The sequence below is a fragment of the Sceloporus undulatus genome, chromosome 4, assembly GCF_019175285.1.
Source record: "Sceloporus undulatus isolate JIND9_A2432 ecotype Alabama chromosome 4, SceUnd_v1.1, whole genome shotgun sequence".
Classification (NCBI taxonomy): domain Eukaryota; kingdom Metazoa; phylum Chordata; class Lepidosauria; order Squamata; family Phrynosomatidae; genus Sceloporus; species Sceloporus undulatus.
The window spans coordinates 9258871-9285749 of NC_056525.1; the positions used below are offsets into that span (position 1 = coordinate 9258871).

Consider the following 26879-nt stretch of genomic DNA (forward strand, 5'->3'; position numbering starts at 1 on the left):
GTCTTAGTCGCGGCTGGCTCGCGTCGTCCTCTGCGCCTGCGCAGTGGCGCTGCTACTTGGAGAGGTGGGGGCTGTTCCTTCTTCTTCTGACTGTTTACAGCTGACGACGGGGAGCTCGGCGCGTGGCGCGGCGGGGGGAGTGGAGGCGCAGAGGAGAAGAGCCGGCGGGGGACAGGTAGAGCTGCGCCCGGCTGTTCCGCCTAGAGGGGCTCTCCCCCCCCGCTGCACCTCCAATTGTGAGGAAGAAGCCCAGGGTGCAAGCCCCGCCCCCTCGCTCTCGCCCCGCCCCCAAAACTAAAGGGGGGCTCTCAAAGCCCACCTCAGCCTCAGAAGGGCTGCTGGCCTTCCTCCCTTCATTCCTCCTCAGAGACCCCTGACTCTCTCTCTCTATATATATATATGTGTGTGTGTGTATATATATATCCCACCCCACAATGGACCCCAAAATGTCCCACCCCCCAATCCCACTACAAACAGTCCCACCTCATAATCCCACCAGAATAAAAAATAATAATAATCCCACCACAAGCCTCCCCATCCCCCAAAATCCCACCACAAACTGGTCCAACACAAACCCACCGCTAAAAATCCCCAAAAGCCCACCGCAAAAAATTGCACGCTGAGAACCCACCACAGAAAAGCCCACCACAATCCCACCACAAATAATACAACCCTACAAAATGTCCACCACAAAACAATCCCAACCAAAATCCCCCCCACAAGTCCACCACAAAAAAAAAACCTCACCCCGAGAGCCCCCCACAAAAAGACCCACCACAAATAAAATCCCACCCCACATTTCTTCCCAAAGTGAGAGGCATTAGATTAGGACTTCTCATATGTGTCTGTGTATTCATACTTGTGTGCTTAAGTATGGTGTGTGTGTGTGTTTTCTGTCTCTTAAGTATACTTTGTCTGTGTGTTGTCTGCTGATACCTAAGTATAGTATGCATGTGGATTCATATCAATGTTTAAATATTGTGTCTGTGTGTGTTTGTATCTGTCTCTTTAAATATAGTGTGTGTTTGTGTGTGTTTATACTGTATCAGTATTTAAGTAGTGTACACGTTCATATCTGTACATATAGCAGGTGTATGTTTCCATATCAGCGCTTCAGTACAGTGTGTGTGCACGCGCATGTGTGTTTAGCTAAGTATAGTTGTGTGTTTTCATGTCAGTATTTTGTGTATGCATGTGTGTTTATATCTAAGGTCCAAAACACACTGCAGAAATAATCCCAGAATTCCCTGTCACTGAACCAGGGAAGTTAAAACGGTCTCAAACTGGATTACATATAATGTGTGTGTTTCCGTATCAGTGTTTTAAGTATTGAGTGTGTGTCCATATCTTATCTCCATAAAGTATAGTGTGTGTTTTCATATCAATGTTTAAGTACAGTGTGTGTCTCCCTTCATATCTAAATATAATGTGTGTGTTTTCATATCACTGTTTAAGCAGTGAATGTTTGTTTGTGTGTGTTCATATCTAAGTATAGTGTGTGTTCATATCTGTCTATTGTATTTTCATATCAGTATTTAAGTAGTGTTTGTGTGTGTTCATATTTGTTTGCTGATACTCTGTGTGTTTTCATATCAGTGTTTGTATGTATGTGTGGTCATATCTCTGTGTTGAAGTGGTTCCTGTGTGTGTGTTCATATCTCTGTGTGTGTCTGTGAATGTGTGACTCTGCCCTCAAGCTGTTTGTCAGCTTACTTACACTAACCTCATGACTTCCAAAGGCTTTTCTTAAGAAAGAAATACTCACAGATGGTTTTGCCCTTGACTTCCTGCAGCCCTTGGCATTCTTTGTGGTTCCTCATCTAGGTACTACACAGAGCTGGTTCTGCTCAGCTTCCAAGATCAGACAGGATCCGATGCCTTCAGGGTGTTTAGTCTGTGTTCATACCTATATGTGTGTTCATATCTGTGTATCGGTATGTAGAGAGATCTTGTAGCACCTTTGAGACTAACTGAAAGAAAGAATTTGGTAACATGAGCTTTCGTTGACTTGAACCTACCTCCTCAGATGTATCTTCAGATGTATCTGAGTAAGTAGGCTCAAGTTTGCAAAAGTGCATGCTACCAACCTCTGTGTTTTCTGCCTACAAAGAGGCCTGTGACCAGCGTTGCCAATTTCTGGGGAATTCCTCGCAATGCGGGCAGTTTAATTAATTTCTTTCCAGGGATTTTGATTGAATATTCTGGTAAATATTGGGGAATTCCAGGGATTTTGGATTTTGTTAAAACATTCCAAGGAATATCTTCAAGGCTTGTTGGCAACAGTACCTCTGACCTCACTGGAATGGAGACATATTGGATTGAAAAGAGGGGTCCCTGTTCAGATACAAATGGACTTTAAATTTCCTGGCCTTTGAAGATCTCCCTGTTGCTGCCTGGCCAGAAGGAGGAGGAGGAGCCTGCCTGCCTGCCCAAAATATATCCTCTCCAGTATACCCTCTTTACTAAGGACTGAAACAACATGCAGGCATCTGACTAACATCTCCAATTGTTTTGTTTTGTTTTCCCCTCCTGTTTGGTTTGTAACATCTTGCCTGATGAAGAAGCCCATGGAGCTTCGACAGCTTGCAACAAGTGTATTGTGCATTTCGGTTGGCCAGTAAGGTATCACTAATAGATTTTTGTTTGCATTTGTTAAATGGCCAACACAGCTACCCCTGAATGTTTTCCCTGTCTTCGGTTTGTTTTTTGATAATGAAATCAGTGGGTGTGGTGTGTTTTGATGTGTGTTTTAATCTGGTTTTAATGTTTTGATTGTTAAATCTCATTTTATCTTTTGTATCTTGTGAATTTTTAACAATGTGTTTTTAAATTTGTTATAAGCTGCTTCAAGTCCTGAACTGGGGGAAAGGAGGGACAGTAATAATAGTAATAATAATATCATCCTGTAATTTCTCTCCTTCTACTTGAACATCAGTCTCCAAAATGAACACTTCATTTCTTTTCCACTCCCTTTCCTCCAATCTTGTGAGCATGAGATCGGTTGCCTCTTTATAATGTGTATTAGGCTCCTTCACTCATGTGTGTAAATACCCTGTTTGATCTGGGAAGCTAAGCAGTGTCAGTTGTGGTTAGTGCTTGGATGAGAATCTGCCAACAGTTACCAGGAACTATAGGTTGTATTTCTGAGGAAGGAACTGGCAAAACTGATTACTCCTTGCCTAAGGAAACCCTATGAAATCCATGGGGTTGCCATAAGTTGACAGGTGACTTGAAGTCACATACCCACATGCTCCAGATTAAGAGGTGGAAGGTTGTCATGTTAGCTTCTGTCACCCAGGGCAATGAGGTCCATCAAGTTTACCTGTAATCTGCATCTCATCTCTTTCTGTCCCTCCTCTCCAGTCTCCAGTGGATGCCAAGCATCGGTCAATCCCTTTCCCTTGTTAAGCCCTCTCTCGTGACCATGGGGTCATGTAATACCTGCTCTTTCTACTGTCAATCCCACTGCTGGGCAGTGGGTGCAAAGCCTAGCTGTTACTCTCCCAACTTTGTGGTGGTATAGTCAGCCGATCTGTCTCTCTCCTGTCTGCAGTAATAGGATAGTTTTCCTAACAGTAAAAACGACACACACAAACCATAACGTTCTACTGTTTGGGATCCATTGCTTACCCACCATGTGTTAATATTGGGACTTATTTCTCTTCTTCCCCTCTCCAAAGTTTTAGGACAGTGCTTCTTAAGCAATCAGATATAGAGGCCTGGCAACTCCCACCACCTCCATGATCCAAGTGCTGTATTTGTGCCCATTGGCTACAGTTATTTCTTTCTGCCTTGTAAGATATCCAGGACTTGGCAGAAGATGTCTCAGGGACTGGCACCAACCTGTCAAGCATCACTTTGAGTAGTACTGTTTTAGTAGTTGTACTTTTCTGCTTTGGCTCTTTCTGCACTGTCTCCATTTATTGTAGCAATAGTTTGCTGTTCTGTACAGACAGAATTGTACACACCTTTTAGACATAAAGTGTTCTGCCTTTGTAGTAAAGGGATTACCCAGCATCAACTCAGCCTGCTAGGTTAAACCTTTTGCAAAGTTTTAACAAGTTCCCCCATGCCATAGAATAGGATTTTGGTCCCCCCGCCTTCATATTTAACATTACTTCTTCCTTCTCCATCTACCATAAGAGGGCTTAGTTTTTCCTTCTCTCATTTGTTGTTCTGTACGTTCAAGTCATTTTTTTGTTGTTGTTTATGGCAATCCTACCATATGTGGTTTTCTTGGCAAGATTTTTTCAGAGGAGGTTTGCCATTGCCATCCTCTAAAGCTGAGAGCATGTGACTTGTCCAAAGTCACCCAGTGGGTTTCATGGCCGAGCTGAGAATCAAACCTTTGTCTCCAGTCGTAGTCCAACACTCAAACCACTATCCCATGGTGGCTGTCATCTCCAGCTTAATCATAGCAGCTTCCCTGCTTTTTTGCTTCTTTGTGTATTGCTGTTATCCTTTATCTGGATTCTTTTAATCTGAAATATGCCAAAATCCAAAATTGTCCATAGTGACACCTTTGCTTTTGGATGGTTCAGTAGTAAAGTAACAATTGTTTTTTAAGTACCATTCTGACCAGTGCTGGTTTTATCTGTTTTTTTTTGGCTTCAGTTCCAAGGTCCATTCGCTCTTCAGCCTGATAAACAACAATAGATTCCCACAGTTAACTGTCACATTGAAAGCTGCTATAGAAATTAAAAGCAATTGTATATTCCTTGCTTGACCCATCCTAATAAGGCTATTCCCCCTCCCCTTCCAGAAATTTTTCTTAGGGTTCTTCAAGACAAAAGGAATCAAAACACATTGGAGTTTATCACACTAGCGAGATCCCATGGAAAAACGGGAGTTAAACAAGAGTTAAGTTAAATTTGAATTTAAACAGAACTTGCAAATTCAGAAAGTTTATCACAGTAATTGCTCCTAAAATGAAATAATGCAAAGTTAATCCACAGTTAAAGCGGAGGAAACAAACAGCTTTTTAAAAAAGCTGCTGGTTTCCTCTGCTTTAACTGTGAATTAACTTTGTGTTATTTCATGTTAACTGCAATGTTGTGTGATAAACTTTGGGCATTTCCTGGTTATCATCATGTTATGTTGTGTTTAACTCCCGTTTTCCCGCAGGATCTCGCTAGTGTGATAAACTCCATTGTGCAGGAAACCAGAATAAAAACCTCATCTGAAGACATTATAATCTTTTTACAGTGTTGCTATTTCCTTTGAAAGCGGAGCATTTGTCCTACTCATGCACAGGAAAAAGTATCTCCATTTTTTCAGGTGGCATTCTGGGGTTATCAACACACTAATGCAAAGTTCTGTAACTCTGCTTCTTTTTGGTACCGTAAGTCTCTTGGTTTGTAGTCCAGAGAAAGACCATAGAGAGTATTCACGCATTTTCTTGTCCTTGATGAAAAAGATGTGCCAAAAATTAGTCAGCTGCTGTGAGAAATAGTTGTTTGCCCCTTTCTGGAACTAAAAAGAACATGTGAGGGATTTTCCCTCTTTAATTTGGTCACAAATGTTGTATTTTCACCCCAAAAAAGTCCTTCAATGTGAGAAACCGTACAAAAATGCACAGAACACTCACAATCTCACCCACCATGGAGAAAACTTTTTCATTTTCAAGTGCAAGAATGAAATGAGGAAAGACTGACATCTCTACTACTGTATAAGGCATGGGAAAGGTGCCAGAGACTTTAATTGTAAGGGGACTGATCCTTGGGTGGTTGTAAATTCATTTTGAAACTCTGGTGTCTGTGCAGGTCTTGGCTTCAAAGTGAGTCCTGGTCTGTGCTGTGGGAAGACTATTCATTGCCACCCTGGACCCCTCCCCTTGTGCTACACAGCTTTTCTGTGAGAGGGCAATGAAGACAGGAGACTGTTTTCAGTAAGTGTGCCCTGAATTGGCTGCAAACCAATTATCTCTTGTAGTGGCACAACGGAGTGCGCAGAGGCATGCTAATAACCCTGTAACTGGACCGCAGCCAGGTCAGAGGGCAGCTGTCTTGTATTGGGAATCTCTGTGACTTTACACTCAAGGCAGTTGGTGAAAAATGGGAAACAAATAAAAAATGAAGTGGTTGAGGCCCTGTGTTTGCGTGCTTGAAATAAGCATTAAGCCTGTAAAAGACCAAGAAAAGAAGGTTTGGTGGAGGTGCTTTCATGCTTAAAATTACATTCAAGGCTCTTATTTTTTGTGTTCTTTTTTTTTTCTTCAGCTCTCCAGGCTCATATTTTTTATGGAAGGTGATACTTCATGTTGAATATTCATTCTTCAGTTAAGAAAATTTTTTTGAAAGCATCACCTGACGATAGAGAGGCTGTAGGGGAGAGAGAAAAAGTAAGGTATGAATGTGAGCAAAACGTGCTTTAACTTTATTTTAGTTAAAAACTAAACAGACAGTTGTACTACACAACTGTACCCACGGAGCTCTGATATCACCTTAATTGTCATGCCTTCCTCCTGTGGAATCCTGGGATTTGAAATGTAATGAATTCTAAGTACCTCATTAAACTACAATCTATGGTTCCATAGGAGGGAGCCATGACAGTGAAGGTGATTTCAAAGTGCTGTAATTCTAGCATGAAAAGAAGCCTAAGACTTCATGGGGAAAAGTAGGCTTCACAAAGTTACTTGATAGCACAGGAAAGTATGGCACTGCGTGTGCTATCAATATCTGCAAAAGTCTGTTGGGATCACCGGTTATGAAGTACCAACTGAATAAGGTGTTCAGTTGGATGTTACAGAGTCACATCTGGCTGGCTACTGTGAGAGACAGGATGCTGGACTAGATAGACTCAAATACAACTTTGGTAAGAGGAGGCATTGTTTTATGGCTTTTTGGCTCTGTAGAAATGTCCTGTTAGGCCCAGTGAACCAACAGCTAAAGTAGTCAGAAGGTTGATCTGGAGCAGAATACAGAAACAGATTGTTCTTTTGACCATGTGCATGTTTGGCGGAGTCTGAAAGCACAAATTGGCTGGCTGTCCTTCCTGAATGAAGGAAGAAGACAACAAGCTGTGCATATTGTGCCCTCCTTCTTATGTCTATATAACCTATAAACATCCTAGATTTTTTTTTCCAGAGTTGGAATTTACCTTTCAGCTACCAGAGGAGATTGTTGGATAAAGGCCAATACAGTCCTTGACATGTCTCTAGTCTGTCTATGTTACCTTAGCATTCCTGCTGTTTCTCTACTGTCTTCTGGGTTCAAGTTATGCAAATTAAGAAAGCAGGGGCAAACAAAGCAGTTTTGCATAAACTTTCAGTGTGATGTATTTCAAAGCAGACTTTTATTAAAAGTTTGGTTTTTCTAGTACTAACCACAACTGCATTTCTGATCATACTTAAATGCCAGCACTTTGTATCAACGTAACAGTTCAAATGTGTGCAAGTTACATCCCTTGTTCAAATTCTGCAGTAACGTCTGGTTTTGTTCTTAAGTTGTTGTTTGTGTGTGTGTATTATGTATGAAGGTAGCATGTTGTTTGTGCTGAATGTGTGCAAAAACTGAGCTGAGGCAGAACATTCTAAGCTAGGCACAAACACAGAATCTGCCAGTTATGCACTTTTTCTCAGAAGAGCAAACCACTACTATTTTTTTAAAAAAATCACATTGTTTTCTTCCTACAGAGAATGTTAACAGAACAGTTTGCATTGCTGAAATCTTGACCTCCTTAAAAAAAAAACTGGTATTGTCTAAAGGATGTTGCATGTAGCTAATACCCCAGAGGACAGGATCAAGATTCAAAATGAACTGAACAGACTAGAAAACTGGGCCAAAGCTAACAAAATGAAATTCAACATGGAGAAATGTAAGGTACTGCACTTAGGGCGGAAAAATGAAATGCATAGATATAGGTTGGGGGACACCTGGCTTAAGCAGACTGCATGTGAAAGGGATCTAGGAGTCCAAGTAGAGTACAAGTTGAACATTAGTCAACAGTGCGATGCGGCAGCTAACAAGGCCAATGCAATTTTAGGCTGCATCAATAGAAATATAGTGTCTAGATCAAGGGAAGTAATAGTGCCACTCTATTCTGCTTTGGTAAGGCCTCACCTGGAATACTGGGTCCAGTTCTGGGCACCACAATTCAGAAAGGACATTGAGAAACTGGAGCGTGTCCAAAGGAGGGCGACAAAACTGGTGAAGGGTCTGGAAACCATGCCCTATGAGGAACAACTTAGGGAGCTGGGGATGTTTAGCCTGGAGAAAAGAAGGTTAAGAGGTGATATGATAGCCCTGTTTAAATATTTGAAAGGATGTCATATTGAAGAGGGAGCAAGCTTGTTTTTTGCTGCTCCAGAGACTAGGACCCAGAGCAATGGATGCAAGCTCCAGGAAGAGATTCCACCTCAACATTACGAGGAACTTCCTGACAGTCAGGGCTGTTTGACAGTGGAACACACTCCCTCGGAGTGTAGTGGAGTCTCCTTCCTTAGAGGTCTTTAAACAGAGGCTAGATGGCCATCTGTTGGGGATGCTTTAATTTAGATTTCCTGCATGGCAGAATGGTGTTGGACTGGATGGCCCTTGCGGTCTCTTCCAACTCTACGATTCTATGATCTATGATTCTATGTTTAATTTGTGTTGCAGTAGCTGCAGTGATCTCTCCCTGTCTCCTGAGGTTACTGTGGTTATCATGTGTTAGACTTCATAGCAATGCCTTGCTTAAAGTCAATGTATCATCACTTTCTAATTGTTTTTTCTTTCCTTATCAAAGGCTGAAATTTTCAGTTGATTCTAAAACTGAGATCCATGGAGCTCTTTTAAGCACACCTAGGGTTTAGGGGGGAAGTTTTTTTTTCTTCTACCTTTAACATTTAGGCCTAATTTCTATTTCCCATTTGGCCAGGTGATTGACCAAGACAAACATGCCTATCCATTTTGGTCCATCAGACACTGTATTTATATATAAAACATGCATGCATTCACAACTGCGAAAGGCTTACACATATTTTCTCTTGTTTTCACTACCACTATCTGTCTTGCATCTTCCTACGTACATGTCAAGTCTTCGTGGATCCTGATTATCTCTAAAGAATGTCTCCTTAAATGCCAAGGAAGGCTTATGTGGGAGTCCATGTCACTTGGTAGGGGGCCCTGAATCACAGTTTTCCCTCCAGCAAACACCACTGGAATGATATAAAAGAGAATACAGAACAAAAGCATTTTTTTCTTTCTTCTCTCTAATTTGAAGCAAGGGTTCCCCAGCTAACAGAAATACACTTTCTAATCAGATTGGATCTTCTTGTTCACAAGGTTCACCCACCATTCCTAACTTCTAAGCTCAGTAGCTAGATCTCTTAGGACTCCTCCTTGATCCCCAGTGGCACTTAGAATCATAGAATCGTAGAGTTGGAAGAGACCACTAGAGCCATCCAGTCCAACCCCCTGCCATGCAGGAAATCCAAATCAAAGCATCCCCGACAGATGGCCATCCAGCCTCTGTTTAAAGACCTCCAAGGAAGGAGACTCTATCACCCTCCGAGGGAGTGCACTCCACTGTTGAACAGCCCTTACTGCCAGGAAGTTCTTCCTAATGTTCAGATGGAATCTCTTTTCCTGTAGCTTGCATCCATTGTTCTGGGTCCTGTTCTCTGGAGCAGCAGAAAACAAGCTTGCTCCCTCTTCAATATGACATCCTTTCAAATATTTAAACAGGGCGATCATATCACCTCTTAACCTTCTTTTCTCCAGGCTAAACATCCCCAGCTCCCTAAGTCGTTCCTCATAGGGCATGGTTTCCAGACCCTTCACCAGTTTTGTCGCCCTCCTTTGGACACGCTCCAGTTTCTCAATGTCTTTTCTGAATTGTGGCGCCCAGAACTGGACACAATATTCTAGGTGGGGCCTGACCAAAGCAGAATACAGTGGCACTATTACTTCTCTTGATCTAGACACTATACTTCTATTGATGCAGCCTAAAATAGCATTGGCCTTTTTAGCTGCCGCATCACACTGTTGACTCATGTTCAACTTGTGGTCTACTTGGACTCCTAGATCCCTTTCACACGTAGTTTCATTCAGCCAGGTGTCACCCATCCTATATCTGTGCATTTTATTTTTTCTGCCCTAAGTGCAATACCTTACATTTCTCCGTGTTGAATTTCATTTTGTTAACTTTGGCCCAGCTTTCTAGTCTATTCAGGTCATTTTGAATCTTGATCCTGTCCTCTGGGGTATTAGCTATTCCCCCTAATTTGGTATCATCTGCAAATTTGATAAGTATGCTCCCAATTCTGTCATCCAGGTCATTGATAAAGATGTTGAATAGCACTGGGCCCAGGACAGAGCCCTATGGGACCCCACTGGTCACTTCTCTCCAGGATGAAAAGGAGCCATTGTTGAGCACCCTTTGGGTTCGGCCGGTCAACCAATTACAGATCCATGTAACAGTTCCTTTGTCTAGCCCACATTTTACAAGCTTGTTTGCAAGAATGTCATGGGGAACCTTGTCAAAGGCCTTAGTGAAATCAAGATATACTATATCCACAGCATTCCCTTCATCTACCAAGCTGGTAATTTTATCAAAGAAAGAGATTAGGTTTGTCTGGCATGACTTGTTTCTCTGAAACCCATGTTGACTTTTTGTGATTATGGCATTGCCTTCTAGATGTTCACAGACTCTCTGTTTAATGATCTGCTCCAGAATCTTTCCTAGTACTGATGTCAGACTAACTGGACGATAATTGTTGGGATCCTCTTTTTTCCCCTTTTTGAAGATGGGGACAACGTTTGCCCTCCTCCAGTCTGCAAGGATCTCTCCTGTTTTGCAGGAGTTTTCAAAGATTATTGCCAATGGCTCCGATATTCCATTTGCCAGTTCTTTTAATACCCTTGGATGGAGTTCATCTGGTCCCGGAGACTTAAATTCATTTAGATTAATAAGGTGTTCCTCTACTATCTCTTTACTTATTCTGTGCTGAAATTCCCCTATTCTGTCCTCTGCTCCATTATCCTCAGGTTGAGCACCCTTTGCCTTTTCTGAGAAGACTGAGGCAAAGAAGGTGTTGAGTAATTCTGCCTTTTCTCTGTCTTCTGTTAGCATTTTGCCATCTTCTCCATGCAGTGGCCCTACCGTTTCCTTCTTCTTCCTTTTGTTGCGGACATATCCAAAAAAGCCCTTTTTATTGTTCTTAACCAATAAAACCAACAAGAAGTCAGTTAGACCAAAAAAAAAAAAAAAACCCCAAGCTGAAGGCAAATTATTAGTTACCATATCAGAAGCCTTACAGTCCAGAAGACTCAATCTGATTTGACCATTTGGCCTGAGGTTCTCCGCTGCTTGTTTAAGGGGGTATTTTCAGAGTTGTTCAATGTAATATTGATGGAGGCAAATAGTGCTTTTTTACTTTGAATGTTGGCCAAAATTGAACATGCTTCTCTGTGTTTGGAAAAATGCAATATATAACTGTCAACTAGAATCCATGTTTCCATATCCAAAAGCATCTAAAGAGAACAGCTGACAATGCAGTAGAACATGTTTGTCAGGAATGATCATTGGTATGTTATTTCAAAGGTTGTTTCATTGTACTAATGAATATACATGTGAAGGGAAAATCTCTAAACAACAAAAGAGACCTGTGACTGTAACTGGCAATCTCTACATATAGAAAAATCCTTTTGAGTCTATTTCTTTTTATGTATAGAATGTGCCATACATGCAGCTAATGTCTTCTTATTTCTTTCAACCAGTAATGTTTATTTTATTCCCTCTTCCCTCCTCCTTCAGCTATCCAAAGTTAATTTTTGCATCTGTGAACAATGGGAGGTGCTGTGAGTGCAGGAGAGGACAATGATGAGTTGATTGACAATCTAAAAGAGGCTCAGTACATCCGGACAGAGCTGGTAGAGCAGGCCTTCCGGGCTGTCGATAGAGCAGACTATTACCTTGAAGAGTTCAAGGACAATGCTTACAAAGACTTGGCTTGGAAACATGGAAACATTCACCTCTCTGCTCCCTGCATCTACTCAGAGGTAATGGAAGCTCTAGATCTGCAGCCGGGGCTTTCCTTCTTGAACCTGGGAAGTGGCACAGGCTATCTGAGTTCCATGGTTGGGCTTATCTTAGGTAAGTGAGCTTTCTTATTGGCCAAATTGGCCACGTGAATCAAAAATTCTTTCTTTATTGCACCAAAACATACTCTTCTCAATACTGACAATACACCAGACATATGCCATGTTATTCATATTATGCATTTCACCACAACCATGATCTATCCTGTGATTAGTACTCGTTCTGCAAATCAAAGAATGTCCTGTATAAGGAGAGGTTGTATGGCTTGGAATAAATGCAACTCTCAATGAGCTGTAGTTGGTTATGTGTCTGCAGCAAAGCTTGGGGAAACAACTCCAAGCTCTGCTCTGGAAAAGCATCAGTTTTCCAAAAGTGTTATAATAATACTTGTATGCAGTTTCAGAGGCTGAGACCCACTTGAGAATTTAAACCAGGAAGTACTCCCGATGGTTGCCTGACTTCTGGTTCTGTTTTGTTGGGAGGACGTGGAGGGAATGAATGTTTATTATTACTTAAAGCATTTCTATCCTCCTTTACAACTTTAAACAAAATTTGCAGCACATTTTAGAGCTGTTAACAACAAACTAAATCAAAAGTGAAACTATAAATGAACAGTATTTCATCCAGCAGCTATGTTTTCAAGAACAGACTTTTCTTCAACAGTTTCTTCTTAAAGCTTTCTTGACCTACAGTCCATCACTTCATTAGGTTTTACATATGTATTTAAAGTTTAGCCCACACTTTCTCAAAGGTGCTAAGAGTGTGTTATGCTTTTCCCTTTATCTTCATTGCATCCTTATAAAATAGGGCTAGTAAGAAAGAAAATCAAGAGTCTGACCAAAGTTTTTTGTGGGTTTTTTGGGCTATGTGGCCATGTTCTAGAAGAGTTATGGGATAAACTCTTCTAGAACATGGCCACATAGCCCAAAAATCCCACAAAAAACTAAGGATGCAGGCCATGAAAGCCTTCGACTTCACAAGTCTGACCAAGGTTTCTTAGTACATTTTTGAATGATCAATTTCAACTTAAGTCACCCCAACTTGAGTCCACTGTCACCACTATAGTACACTGGCTCTTGTTCGTTTTTTGTTTGTGCATAATTGAAATGTGGCCATGCATTCAACTGCTAACTGGAATGAATGTATCTAAAACAGTGCCAACAGTCGTAGCTCTTTTGGATTCACATGATAGTTCTGGAGCAGTTCCCAGGTTCTATAGATTTGAGAACATTTTTGCTGCCATCCATGCCTATCACTGGTGTCATTAATCATAAGGACTACGAGTACCATTTTCACTCCACCCCTAGCATCTGTTAGCATTGTAGGCAAGCATTTGCTTGTATTCACCTATTGACCATCTGTCAGGTGTACTATCTTGCACTTCCTTTGTGATTTTCCTCTGGGTGCAATTTTCTCACATTCCTTCCCGGCTTGTCACTTTTAAAGTGGATTCTTCAGAGACTTTGTTAGAATAGACCTCTTCTTCTTCCTGTTATATTTCACATTTAATGTGACTGTGATAGTAAGTAAAACTCTCTAGAAAGATTCAACTTGTATCTCCATTTTAATGCGGCACTGAAGCAGCAATCTGCGGTGACTCTTCTTAGATCCTTTCTGATGCTGAGATAAACATTTTGAACTTGTTCTTCATCTTATTACCTTTGAAATGTTTTTTTCTTTGCATTTCTCAAATATTCAGGTCCGTTTGGTGTTAATCATGGTGTGGAGCTTCACTCCGATGTTATAGAATATGCAAAGCAGAAACTGGACTTCTTCATCAGAACAAGTGACAGCTTTGACAAGTAAGATCAGAGGACATGTTTTATTTGCACTGAAATTGACTTCCAGGACAGATGTATCACTTTGGATGGTAACCATCAGTTGTAACATAAAATGAATTCAGGGCAACTGTTTCACTTGTGTGATGTTACTGCTGGAAAACTGGAAGATAACAGTAATTTCTTCTGCTGTTAAACTGTTAACTTTCGTACCAGGGGTGTCACTGGGTGGGGTGGGCACATCAGGTAAACACCCTAAGGGAGTGAGACCACTGTTCCCCAAACATCTGCCTTTTGGCAGAAACAGGCTATGGTGTACACCAGTGTCCCTTTAAAACATTGAAGAGTGGGGTGAGGCTTAGTGGGAAGAGAAAGGAGAGGCCCTAGTTTTATATATATATATATATATATATATATATATATACACACACACACACACACACACACATTCAAATTTAAAATATTTTAAATTTAAAATTTTAACAATTATTATTAAACTTAAAAAAAATTATTTTTAAAACTAAAATTTAATATTTTAAAAATATATTTTACTTTTTTTAAAAAATAATTTTTAATTATTCTTTTTAAATTTTCCCTAAAAACATCACATCTTTCCAAATGTTCACTTTAATCACATGAAACTTTGTACAGTGTGCCTTTGTCTTATGCGGGGGATCTGTTCTGCCCCCTCTCCCCATGTAAGGCAAATAGCATGTATGCTCGAGCCCCATTGGATGTAATCAGGCTCATGTATGACACATGGCACACGCACCATGGCCGCACACGCCATTGTTTCTTCCGCATATGACACGAGTGCACTGTATATGTAAATACAACAAGGCTGTGTGTATGATATTGTAATTTAAAGATATAATGCTAATATTCCTAGTTGTTTATTTCACTACTATTGCTGTTACATTTATGATATATGGGAATGGTGATTTATGAGTAATATTAGTACAAAAACATTACTAAGGATTTTGTATGGGGTGGTATGGGTGGGAGTGGTGACACCCATGAATTATCGCACTAGGTGACACCAACCCTGGTGACGCCACTGTTACATACAACACAGTTATAGCTCTATAATTCCACTTTGTCTGAAATGGCAACATCCTTTGGAATTATTGGGTTCAGAATTTGGTGAGGCGGTTTAGCACTTTGATGAGAATTGTTAACAATTCTTGTCTACAGAAGGGTGACCAAGATGATCAAAAGTCTGTAAACCAAGCCTTATGAGGAATGACTTAGGGAGCTGGGTATGTCAAGCTTCGAGAAAGAGATAACTTAAGAGGTGACATGGTAGCCATCTTTAAATATCTGAAGGAATATCATGTAGAAATTATACCCAGCATGTTTTCTGCTCCTTGAGAAAACAGAACACAAACAAATGGATTCAAATAATTTTTTAAAAAAGATTAAACATCAGGAAGAACATCTTGACTATAAGAACTGTTTGGCAATGGAATGGACTACCTCATTGGGTGGGTGGGGGGTACTCACCTTTGGAAGTCCTTAAATAGAGGTTGGATGGGCATCTTTTGTGAGAGCTTGGGAGGTTGGACTAGGTGACCTACCTTTCACCTCTAAGCTTCTGTGATTCTGAATTGTTGTTGTTAACTGCTGTCAAGTCAACTTCAACAATATTCTTTGAGAACTGGAGAACAGGAGAAGTCCCAGCAGACTGGAGAAGGGCAAATCTGCCAAAAGGGGAACCCAATAATTATTTCCCAGTTAGTCTGACCAGGAAAAATTCTAGAGCAGCTAGAGAGTACCAGGGAAAATTTTTAGAGTAGCTCATTAAACAGACAGTTTGAACATTTAGAAGGGAATCACAAAAAAGTAAACATGGGTTTCTCAGAATGGTGAAGGCTTGATTTGTTCTTGGACCCCTCTCTAAATGGCAAATCCTAGGATTCTGTAGAATGTTGCTACAGCAATTCAGGTGGAATCATAATACTATAACTGCAGTGTTAAAGGGCCCTTGGCCACTGACACTTCCTCTCTTACCCCAAACCAAAGCAACTCATTCACTTTACTCTAGAAGCTTTAATTTGTTTGTTTATGGTAAATAAGAAATGGACAGATTCCAAAAATGCTGCTGTGATGGTACTCTGAGGGGCTTTATAACAGGAATATGCAACTTACAGTCCTTCAGATGCTGTTGGAGTCCAAACTCTCTTGATAACTGGCTACGTTGGGTAGAACCACAAGGACTTGGAACTCAATCACATCTGGTGGGCCATATCATCTCCTTCTCTACTGCATGCACTGTATATACTCAATTATAAATTGACCTCATGTATAAGTTGAGGGCAGATTTTGGGGCCAAACCTATGGATTTTGATATGACCCATAGATAAGTCAAGGGAAAACTTAGTTGCATGGAATAAAGGGTATAAAGGATGAAGGGAAGGAAAACAATGCCAAAAAAAACCCCTTACAAAATGCCAACAGGCATAACTGTTTGTGCTCAGACTAAAGGCTGGATGGATGAGACAGTAAAGGAGGGGTCAGTGCTTCCAGGACAGATTACACTCTTGCCTTTCATTAGAGTATGATTCCCTTTTTATGAGTTAAAGTACAGTAGTTACGTTGACCCCTGGATGAGTCGACTCAGGGTTTTGGGGGGTCAGTTTTTTGACTAAAATTTCTAGACTTACACATATTTTACTTATATATACAGTAAATCTTGAACTTCCTTATCCCTCAAGAAATAAAAAAAAAATCAACATTAGCATTTCAATGACCATTTTAGGAGGTGAGGGATATCCTCACAGCAGACCAAAACATATTTTACTGTTGGGGCAGCTTTTCCAAGAAAAACAGTGAAATGGGTCCCTGTGAGAAGGAGGGAAAGAGTCAGTCATCCAGTGGCTGTGAAATGGATGCAGGTGGTTCAGTGGATGGTATCTCCAGTATACATGATAGGAAGTGTGTTGTCCAGGGCATGATTTCTCCTAGCGAGGTGGGGGAACTGCTGCCAGTCAGCAGACAATTCTAGATTTTATCCTTTTTCCCTCTAATTGCCTTGGAAAATACTTGTCAAGCTTCTCTGGGAGAGGTTTTAATAGTTTTTGAGTGCATATGTGTCCCAGGAGGCAAAATTTATTAAAGGTTCAGCATTTTGAGATATGTAATTAAAATTCCATGAACCATATAATTTACTTGCCTCAAAATAAAGGGTGTGGTTGTGTGACTCTGTTTTGTCCAGTCTTTGAATCTTATCACACTACACTGTTATAGCACTATTCTTTGTTGATGCTGTGCCTTCAATTCGTTTCCGACTTACTGCAAACCTAAGGTGAACCTGTTATAGGGTTTTCTTGGCAAGATTTATTCAGAGGAGGTTTGCCATTGCCTTCCCCTGGGGCAATATATATACAGTCAGCCCTCCATATCCATGGATTTTTTATCCATGGCTTGAAAATATTCCAAAAATATATAAATTCCAATAAGCTGTGTAAATTTACAGCGCTTTATAAATAAAGGTTAATAATAATAATAATAATAATAATAATAATAATAATAATAAGCAAACCATGATTTCCCCATAATATATAAGAGACACAATTTTACTATGCCATTGTATTTAATGGGACTTGAGCTTTCACGGATTGGTGTATTCACAGGGGATCCTGAAAGCAAACCCCAGGAGATACTAAGTCCCACAGTATCTATATATCTATAGATATAAATATTGATTTAGATATAGCACTGTATTCCACTTTAATTGCCATGGCAACATCACATAGAATTCTGGGGTTTGTGGTTTATTGAGGCTAAAAAGTCCTCTGGCTGTCAATTCTAAACGCCTTTTCTTAAACCCCAAATCCCAGGATCCAGGATGTTGCCATGACAGTTAAAGTCAGGGGTAGGCAACCTTTTTGAGTTGGGGGCCAGGTTGCTGTCACTCAGACAACTGGGGGGGCCGAAGCCGGGGGGTGGAGCTTCCACCCTCCAGGGGCGGAGCCACATGCCGGGGGTAGAGCTTCCACCTTCTGGGGCGGAGCCACACACTGGGGTGGAGCTTCCACCGAAGCATCATTATCATCATCATCACCACTACCACCACTATCATTGTTACAGCAGACCTTTGTTACAGCACTTTGGAAAGTCACACTGTCTCACCTTCATAAATAATAATGAAATGAAATAAAAAGCAATAATAAAAATAATGAAATACAATAAAAAGCAATAATAAAAATAATGAAATAAAAAACAAAAATAAGTGTTATGTATTTTTTTAAATTAATGGAAAAAACCCAAGGCAGACCTGAAATGACTCACCTTTCCACCTCCTCCCCCTCTTTCTCCTCCTCCTCCTCCTCCTCCTTCTCATTGAGAGAGCATTTTGCAGAAAGAACACCCAGGGCAAGTAGTAATAATAATAATACTAATAAAGTTACAAGCAAGGAAATTACTAAAATGCAATTGAAAATAAACTGCAGCAAGCATGCACACAGTTTCAACCCAGAGAAGCCACAGGGTGCTGAGAGGGAAGTTTGCACAAAGAACACCCAGCTAACCCCCTCCCCCAATGAACCAACCTCTCGCCTTGCTGTGGCTCCAGCTGCTGCTCTGGCTCCCTGGCTCCCTTTCTCCCTCGCTCTGTACTCCTTCCTTCTGCCTCTCCTCCTTTCCCTGCTCTTAGGGAGGAGGAGGAGGAGGGCGGAGGGCAAGGTGGAGCCTGCTGCAGGCCTGCTGCAGCCCCTGGAGCCCTGTTGGAGTGCTCCAGGGGCTGCACCGGGCCTCCTAGATGGGTGCCGCCATTTTGTTTTTCAAAATGGCGGCCGAAGACTTGCGTGACCCTGGGGATGCTGAGGGCCTGCGAGACTTCGGCCGCCATTTTGAAAAACAAAATGGCGGCCGGAGCGGGGCGAAAACGGGGAAATCGGTGGCAGGACTGCGCAGGGGCCGGCAGGAAGGCCTTGGCGGGCCGAATCCGGGCCGCAGGTTGCCGACCCCTGGTTAAAGTGAAATATAGAATTCAGAGACATAACCATGTTAGTCTAGAATATCAATGTAGAAAGTATCTTGTAGCACCTGTATAAAAGAAGTAGCATAAGCTTTTGCAGATTTGGTCTACTTAACCGATCTGAGAAAGTAGACCAAGTCTATGAAAGTTTATGCTAAAGCATCTTTCAGTCTCAAAGGTGCTATAACAGTGTATTGTGATAAGATCTTTTATGTGTTGGGAAATACTCCACCTGCTGAATATTTATGCAGCCATGCAAAACCATGCACAAGCAGCCTTTTTTCTTCTGAGGTTTGAATTCTGTGAGCCATCCTTCGTCACTGGCAATTGCTTGGAGATTTCCCCAGATTGCTCTCAATATGACCGTGTGTACTGCGGTGCTGGGGTCCAGAGAGAGCATGAAGATTATATGAAGAACTTGCTGAAAATTGGTGGAATTCTCGTCATGCCACTGGAGGAAAAGGTCAGCTTTGTGGGACTGGGGTACTTTTGCCTGTAATTTTGCTTCAAGTCTTGAAATACTCTGTAAACTCAAACAGTGCTGTAAAAACATGAAGGCTTAGATCTTTTGTGGCATGAGCTTCCACGAGCACATTCTGTGCTGTTCGAAGGTGCAGATGTGTGTGTAAATGAAGAAAATCTGTGACATACACTGAAGTGGAAGGTAATAAAGTCAAACTGAAGATGGTGCCAGAAACAGACAGACAGACAGATATTTTAAAGTGGCACCATCTTGAAAAAGTTGGCTTTTCCATCGAGAAAGCAAAACAACTGTTCTAGGCATGAAAACTGTTGTTTCCTGAAAAGAGGAAAAGTTTGTAGCAGCTCTGGTAACTGAGTTGAAAATATTTAACAACAAAGCAAAGGGCCTAGGACAGTGGTTCTCAAACTGTGGAATGGGACGAGAGGAGTGAAAGTTGCTCAAGAGGGGCATGAGACCTGGAAGCTCTGGTTCCCCCCTCCCCCCAGCTTGGAGAGTCTGATCCCCAGCTCCTCCTCTTCCCAGATTTGTCTGTCCTGGAGGGGATGAGAAAGGCAAGGAAAGCATTTGGAGCAGCCATCTCTGCCAGAAGGAGGAGAAGGAGAAAGCTTGCTGGATTATGGCCTCTAGTGGAGCTTCCACTTCTTCACCTGTCCCATTAGTGCCCTAGTTCTCAGGTCAAGATGCTGCTGGAGCTTCAGCCAACACACCTGCTCAGTCCAATGGGCCCTAGATGCACAGCAGCTGAAGGAGAAGCAATACCTATGATGGTCCCTGGGGGAGGAGGAGACTAGCAACACCTCTTGGTCTCACCTGGCTCTGGCTGGGCACCCTCAGAGGCAAAGGAAAAACAGCTGAGAATGATTGTGTGTGAAACAGTGTGTGTAAAATTTACACATGTGTTAAGTATTGAATTTATTTAAATAAAACTGTTCAAATTCAAATGCTGTTATTTCCTTATAAAATGTTAAAATATGAATGTGCAAACAAGAATACACACACTAAACAAAGAAAATATTTAATCCGAAGGGAGAAGCAGGAGATATAAATAAAAATAATTATTATTATTATTATTATTATTATTTATATGCTAAATCAAGCATGGGAGTGTAATGTCTGCATGTACAGATGTAAAGGGGATCATAGTGGTAAGTGTGGGAACCACTGGCCTAGGAGAGAGGGACTGGAGCCACCCTGTTCATTACCAGCTTGTCTGAGATTTTACAGAGCTTCCACTAGTGCACTATTCAACATTAACTGCTTGCATAAAATTTAGCCATGTTAGCTGGGGGTTATAATTGTTTAAAGTCTTATTTATATATATTAATGTGTACTTAATTATTTAAGTATCATTTTAGTAGATGAGAATTACTTATTTAAAGGAATAGTGTTGAAAAAAAAACAAATTTAAATAGTACAGAAGCATTCATAGGCTATACCCTGCTAGTTGATTTTTCTCCTCTTATTTTCTCGGGGTTTTATGTTCTTTGTATACAGTCTTGTACTCCAATAGACCAGGGTTTCCCCCCTAGTGTGTACTGGGGTTTTTTCTGTTTTATTAACACTAATCGAAGGTATCGCAAACAGCTCAAGGTGACTGCAAAATTACTACGTTATTTCTATATTGGGCAGCCCTTTCCTGATGGCTGTTTTTAAGTTTTGTCTACACTGTTCATTTACTGTGGAGTTGTCCATTTACTACAGCTGACCTACAGACTTTGTCCCCTCCTTTTTCTGCTGCTTTGTGACAAGTTTTTTGTAAAGCAATAACAATCTCTACCAACCAATAGGTCTTTGTTTACAAGATTTATGTAGAGCTATGCTTCTATGATTCTAAGATTAAAGTTACTATTTCCAAAGTTGTGTGGTAAAAAAAGAAAAGGTTGACCTTTTAAAGCTAACAGTGGATACTATTATTCCTGCTGTCCTCCGTGGCATGCAGTGCTTCACGTTCTGTTTTTGTTCCTTAAACACAGCTGACTAAGATAACTCGAACTGGCCCTTCAGCTTGGGAGACTAAGAAGATCTTGGCTGTTTCCTTTGCTCCTCTGATCCAGCCCAACCATGCAGATTCAGGAAAGTCAAAACTTGTTCACTTGCGTAAGTTGGCCACTTTTACAGATAACTGCTCTATTTTTCATTGCCACAATCTTTGGGATGGTCCATGGGAGGCGTAATAAGAAATTCCTCAAAGCCAGTAATTTTTTGCTGTTATCTACAGTCAGTGTTGCCATAAGTCAGGACCTCCAAACTGGGACAGATGTAGGACACATTTTTAAAATGGAGGACACACAAAAAATTGATGATTTTTAAAAATGTTAATATAGATGCATGTTTCTTCGGCATGATCAAAATGGAGGACATTTTGGCATTATTCCTAGACAGATGACAGAAATGTACTTCCCTTTCTGGCCAACCCCCCCCCCAATTCCAAACAGCACATTTGGGCATTGAACATGGCTTTATTTTAACATTGCCTCATGCATATTTCAGAGGCTTATTGCATAACCAAACTCTTTGGGTTTCACACTGAACATGGGTTCACATGGCTATGCATATTGAACATGTCAAGGTGGTTTAACAAGAAGTGGATTTGCCCTCGGTTTCAGGTGTCTTGCACCAACTATACTTCTCAGAAGTGTGTACTTGGTCAAGGTACTTTGGTTTTTCTTCACTGCGCATGAGTTTATAAAAATAAGAGCAACTTAAATTGGCCATACCTCAGAGGCTTGCTGATATCAATATCACCATCATCATCACTATCATTGTTAAAAGAAGGCAGACCTTTTAGCATTAAAAGCACCGAAAATACATAGAAATGCACTTTGGAAAGTCATACTCTCTCACCTTCAGAAACAGTGAGTGCATGCCTCAGAAACTGACTGATATCATCATCATTATCACCACTATCGTTGTTAAAACAAAGCAGCCCTGTACAAATGGAATGGAAATCCTCCTCCTCCTGCTGCTACTCTTCTTCCTCCTCCTGCTACTCTTCTTCTTCCTCCTCCTCCTTCCTCCTCCTGCTACTCTTCTTCTTCCTCCTTCCTCCTCCTGCTACCTCCTCCTCCCTCCCTCCTTCCTTCTCCCTCCCTTCCTCCTCCTCCTTGGGCCTTGGCCAGCCCACGTGGGGACCAGAGGAGGAGCTCCTCCTCTTGAGGCTGGCTCGCCAATGGGGGCAGACTGGAGCTCCAACAGCCCGCCCCCTGCCAGCAGCCATTGGCCAGCCAGCCCCAGGAGGAGAAACTCCTCCTATTTAGCCCTGCGCACAGGCCTGCAGGAAGCTGCTGGTCTGTGCCAAAGGCCACGGTGGTGGTGGCGGCGGCGGCGACTGTGACTGTGCTGCGCGTGCTGCGTACAACACAGCGCAAAGGCCACAGGAGCGGCCGTGCACAAGGCGCAACAGCCAGCACAGCCACCGCCGGTGCCAGCAGTTGCAGTGGACCCAGGGCAATCCCAGGTCCAGGAATGAACTGGGATGGGGCACCCCCCCCTGGTTGAAAAGCGGGATTGTCCTGCCGGGGGGCAGGACATGGTGACCCTATCTACAGTGCTAGTTGCCTGCCATGGGACTCACATCAGTTGTGTCTGTCACATAACATAGCCTTGATTACACAGTAGATGTTGCTGTGACCTGCCTTGCTTAAGAATGAAATGGAAGGTGGCCCAGAGATTAACCACCTGTTTGCCTTTGCGTGAAGCGTATACCTCATTTTTCCTGACAAACTTCTTGGCAAGGTGTTATTCTCTCTTAGACTAGCTGCCTCCCCCCCCCTTTTTTTCTGATTGCAATGTGAACAAGTATCTGTTTTTCTCTGTGTCAGCCAAGGATGTACTTGTCCCACTTTTTGCTTTTACCTTTTCAGCCCCTGTGATGGTTCGCAGCCTTCAAGACCTTGCCCGCATCACCATCCGCAGCACCATAAAAAAGCTGATCCATCAGGAAATGGCAGGCAGAAATGGGAACAGCCTCAGGAACCCACCCCGGTTTAAGAGGCGCCGTGTCCGGCGCCGTCGCATGGAAACCATTGTCTTCTTGGACAAAGAGGTCTTTGCTAGCCGGATTTCAAACCCCTCTGATGATAACAATTGTGAGGAATTGGAGGAGGAGAGCAGGGAAGAGGTGGAAAAAAACATCCCTGAACTGAAGCCCGAGCCTCCTGTAAACCTGCTGAGGGAAAAGGTCTTGAGCCTGCCCCTGCCTGACCCTCTGAAATATTACCTGCTTTATTATAGAGAGAAATAAGGTATTTGTCAGCATAAAGCAAGAAGGGTAGGCAGGACAATAAAACACCTAGTAGGGCTTGAGAGCTGTATGCCACTTGCTTGCCTATTGATGTGACCACACGTGGTGGTTGTGGTGAGCTCGTCTGGGGAGGTGGCTGCCGTGTACCTAAAAAAACGTGATAGCATTTTTCAGATTCCTTCCCTTGGTTTGTGTGCTCCAGTTTTGTCCTACAGCAGAACTTCCTGGTGGGAGGGGTTGGGGTGGGGCCAGGCTGGCAGCAAAACCTTCAACTCCTTATTGAAATGAATGTTTCATTGATTAAAAGGGGAAAAAACCCAAAAAACCTTTGTTGAGGTATCTGTGGATCCCCCCCTTTTTTTTTGCCAAGTGACACTTCCAGAAAGTATTCAGGAATAAATAATTTCACCTGAAATGTGGAAAGCGGTAAGATTATTTTATCTATTTCAGTGAGTCCATGTGCTTTTAAAAATCCCAGAGAAAAGTTCAGTGTCTCGACAAAAGAGTATAGGATCACTAAGCCCAGTTAAAGCTCTTTTTTGTCTCTTATGGAATGAGTTTAGGCTGGTCCATTCTTTGCAAGGAAGGATTCTAATCCCAGAGAATCAGGGAGGTATCCCAAAGAGACTAATCAGGATATCTGTTTGATCTGAGTTGGAGAAAGATGCTGTATGAGGTTCCAACAAAAAGAAATCTAAACACAGGGTGTTATACTGCAAAACTCTATTTTTGCTTTCGAGTTGGTCACCTAAAAACTTGCTTGGGCCCATCCAGTTTTGGTAACATTCTCTAAATGTGAAATGGCCAGGAAGAGCAGCATAAGGGAAGGAAAAGTAGGTGTCTGTTCTTTAACATCCATCAAATACAGTATATCTTTATTGTCGAACAGAGGACATAATGTTGGCAGTAGGCAGTTATAATTAGAGGCAGTAGCACCTAGTTCTCTTGTAGAGTGGTTCTGTTTTTTAGGGTGTCCAGAAACTATATTCACTTAATAAGCTTTAAAAAGCTAGGTGCATTGTCTTTTCCATTGGTGAGTAGGAACATCTGCTACAACAAAAGGGTAAGAAACCTTTTGGTTAGTGCTTTATAGCTCAAACAAAGGCAATTGCATCCAAATCAATCTTTCCTTAAACCACCTTACACAAATATATATTTGTTTGTTAGTACACTAAGATATGTTTGACTAATCGACATGACATCAAACTGAATCCTTTCCCTAAAGAGGCTAGGGGATTTTTGTTTTGTTTTATTTATAGCCTTAGAATTTGGAGCAGGAAGAATACTGGTTTTGGGGGAAATTCTGGAGTTTTCCTCCCAGCTGAAATATTGGCAAGAAATACCAAATATTCCCTACAAGGTTAAAATCATTTTCAGACCATTTTCATTTTCCTTTGGGGTTGTCTGTTTTGATTCAGCCTTGAAATGTGTGTCTGTTTGACATGGTCTTCCTTATCTTTCAGAGACAGGTTAGTATTGTCCTATTTAGGAGTAGATAATGTTTCAAGGGTCTTTCAAATCCTGCTCTGTAGTGTACAAAAGGTGAGCCCGAGCTGTGAATAACTACAGCAGTAATGTACTACAATCTGCCAGAAGCTTGATAAAATTTGCTGTTATGGTCCTTCTGGGGCTAACTGCAACCTGGGTGTTGCATGTATCGTGTCCCATTTCATCTTGTGCCATCTGAGGCTTTTAAGGTGGGGAATCCAGCAGCAGTTCAGATATTGTTGGACTGCGAATCCCAGCAGCCTTAACCAGATTGGCCATTGGTAGGGACTACTGGGAACTGTAGTCCAGTAACATCTGGAGGGCCTGCCTGTGCGTTTCCTTCTCCCACTTTAAGGCAAGAAAAACTAATCATTTGTAGAATTTGAAGCCCTGTTGTGTATCTGGGAGTTCAAAATGTACTATCTCTGTGAAGTAAATGCTGAAAGTGACAAACACAGCTGTCTTTTAAAATCTTTACTAGTTCTGCTGCTGAACCATGCTTTAAACAGTTTGATAGTCTAAATCTATATAATGCTGCCTGTCTGATCTTGGAAACTAAGCAGGGTCAGCTCTGGTTAGTACTTGGATGAGAGACCATCAATTAATACTAGGTGCTGTAGGCTGTATTTCAGAGGAAGAAACTGGCAAAGCCACCTCTAAGGAAACCCTGTGAAATTCATGGGGCCGTCATAAGTCGACAGATGACTTAAAAGCATAAACCACACACATAGAGACATATTGAGCCAGAGCATTGACCCACTGTAGTCCATTGTATTGTCTTCTGTGACTGATGATGAGTCTCCAAGATGTTATGCCTCTGTCCAACTGCTAGTCAGGTTCTCATCCTCCAAAAAATGGTTTGTCAAAAAAGCTATCAAGTATCCTTCTACAGTTTAGTTAAATCTTCAAGTAATCTGAAAACAAGCCCATTTGCAGTTTTGGCAAAATCTGCTCTAAGGGCAGGGGGTACTTCTCTGTTAATCTTGGTTGATTTGGCTTCCCCTAGCCATTATGAAAAGATACTCTGTGAATAGGTTTTCTCCATCAATTTGTCTCTTTTTTTTAAGTTACATACTGCTCTTGATTTCCCAAATAACCATAGACAAGTAGCACCTCACAGGACTTTCTCCTTGTTTTGGTTGAAATATACATTTGCAAGCAATTGTGAGCGCTCTGGTTATCATATTACCAAATTACACAACGATAGCAAATGTGTGTGAGAGTGCAAATGAAATAATGTAGGTTATAGCAGCATAACAGGGGAGGCTAAATCAGTGTGGCATTTTACACACCAGCATTTACACACTGTTTAATTCAATCAGTTGATGTTCTTAGTAAATCTAATTTGTAGCTGCTGATATTAATTTTGGTAAACTATGTTACTATTTTACTCCTCCTATTCCTCCCTCCCAGCCAGTTGTCTACTGTTACAAATTTCACAGATTTGCATTTAAGCTTCATGTTGTTATTTCATTGCTTGTGAAGTTGTACACAAGCAGAAAGACAATTTCCTACATAGGTTAAGCTTTTGTGTGATAGCTAAAGGTGTAAATAGATGTAGAAATGAAGATCAAGAACATACTTTCTGAGGCATGGGGAAAAGTTGGGAGCAAGTGATTTTTAAAAAATTACAAATTTTATCAAAATAAAGGTCTATGTCAGTAAATATGGTCCCACTTTAAGTTTGTGTCAATGTTGCTTTTGCCAGATGTTGAGAATTCCATATACCTAATGTTTTCCTAATGTTCTGATGATAATTTTTAGATGTGATAAACCCAGGTATTCGATGGTGGCTGGCCTCAAGAGAAGGCTTGAAATGGCTGTACACTGGAGACAGAAGAAACTCCTCCAGACCTAAGTTGTCAGTGCAATTCTAGGCTGCATCAT

At 41.5% G+C, this 26879-nt stretch overlaps 1 protein-coding gene across 9 annotated transcripts; it reads left to right on the plus strand.

Moving 5' to 3' along the window:
- PCMTD2 (protein-L-isoaspartate (D-aspartate) O-methyltransferase domain containing 2) lies at nucleotides 1–26658 on the plus strand. 9 transcript variants are annotated; one of them, XM_042464897.1, is made up of 8 exons: nucleotides 220–236; nucleotides 6219–6345; nucleotides 7634–7815; nucleotides 11737–12075; nucleotides 13721–13823; nucleotides 19069–19240; nucleotides 21235–21358; nucleotides 23125–26658. In XM_042464897.1, exons 4-8 carry the CDS (start codon nucleotides 11769–11771, stop codon nucleotides 23502–23504), a joined length of 1086 nt encoding a protein of 361 aa, XP_042320831.1. In that variant the 5' UTR covers nucleotides 220–236; nucleotides 6219–6345; nucleotides 7634–7815; nucleotides 11737–11768; the 3' UTR covers nucleotides 23505–26658. The 9 variants fall into 9 exon arrangements, with proteins under 9 accessions (XP_042320832.1, XP_042320827.1, XP_042320828.1 ...); XM_042464894.1 differs by lacking the exons at nucleotides 220–236; nucleotides 7634–7815 and adding an exon at nucleotides 52–175; XM_042464899.1 differs by lacking the exons at nucleotides 220–236; nucleotides 7634–7815 and adding an exon at nucleotides 157–175 and having other exon boundaries at nucleotides 6219–6340.
- Nucleotides 26659–26879: the final 221 nt, after the last annotated feature.

Excerpts from the sequence above, each read along its gene's own strand:
- PCMTD2 (XM_042464898.1), top strand. The coding sequence starts at position 11,769 with ATGGGAGGTGCTGTGAGTGCAGGAGAGGACAATGATGAGTTGATTGAC. Across the intron at positions 12,076-13,720 it reads CATGGTTGGGCTTATCTTAG|GTCCGTTTGGTGTTAATCAT; the intron begins GTAAGTGAGCTT and ends TCAAATATTCAG. Across the intron at positions 19,241-21,234 it reads TCATGCCACTGGAGGAAAAG|CTGACTAAGATAACTCGAAC; the intron begins GTCAGCTTTGTG and ends CCTTAAACACAG.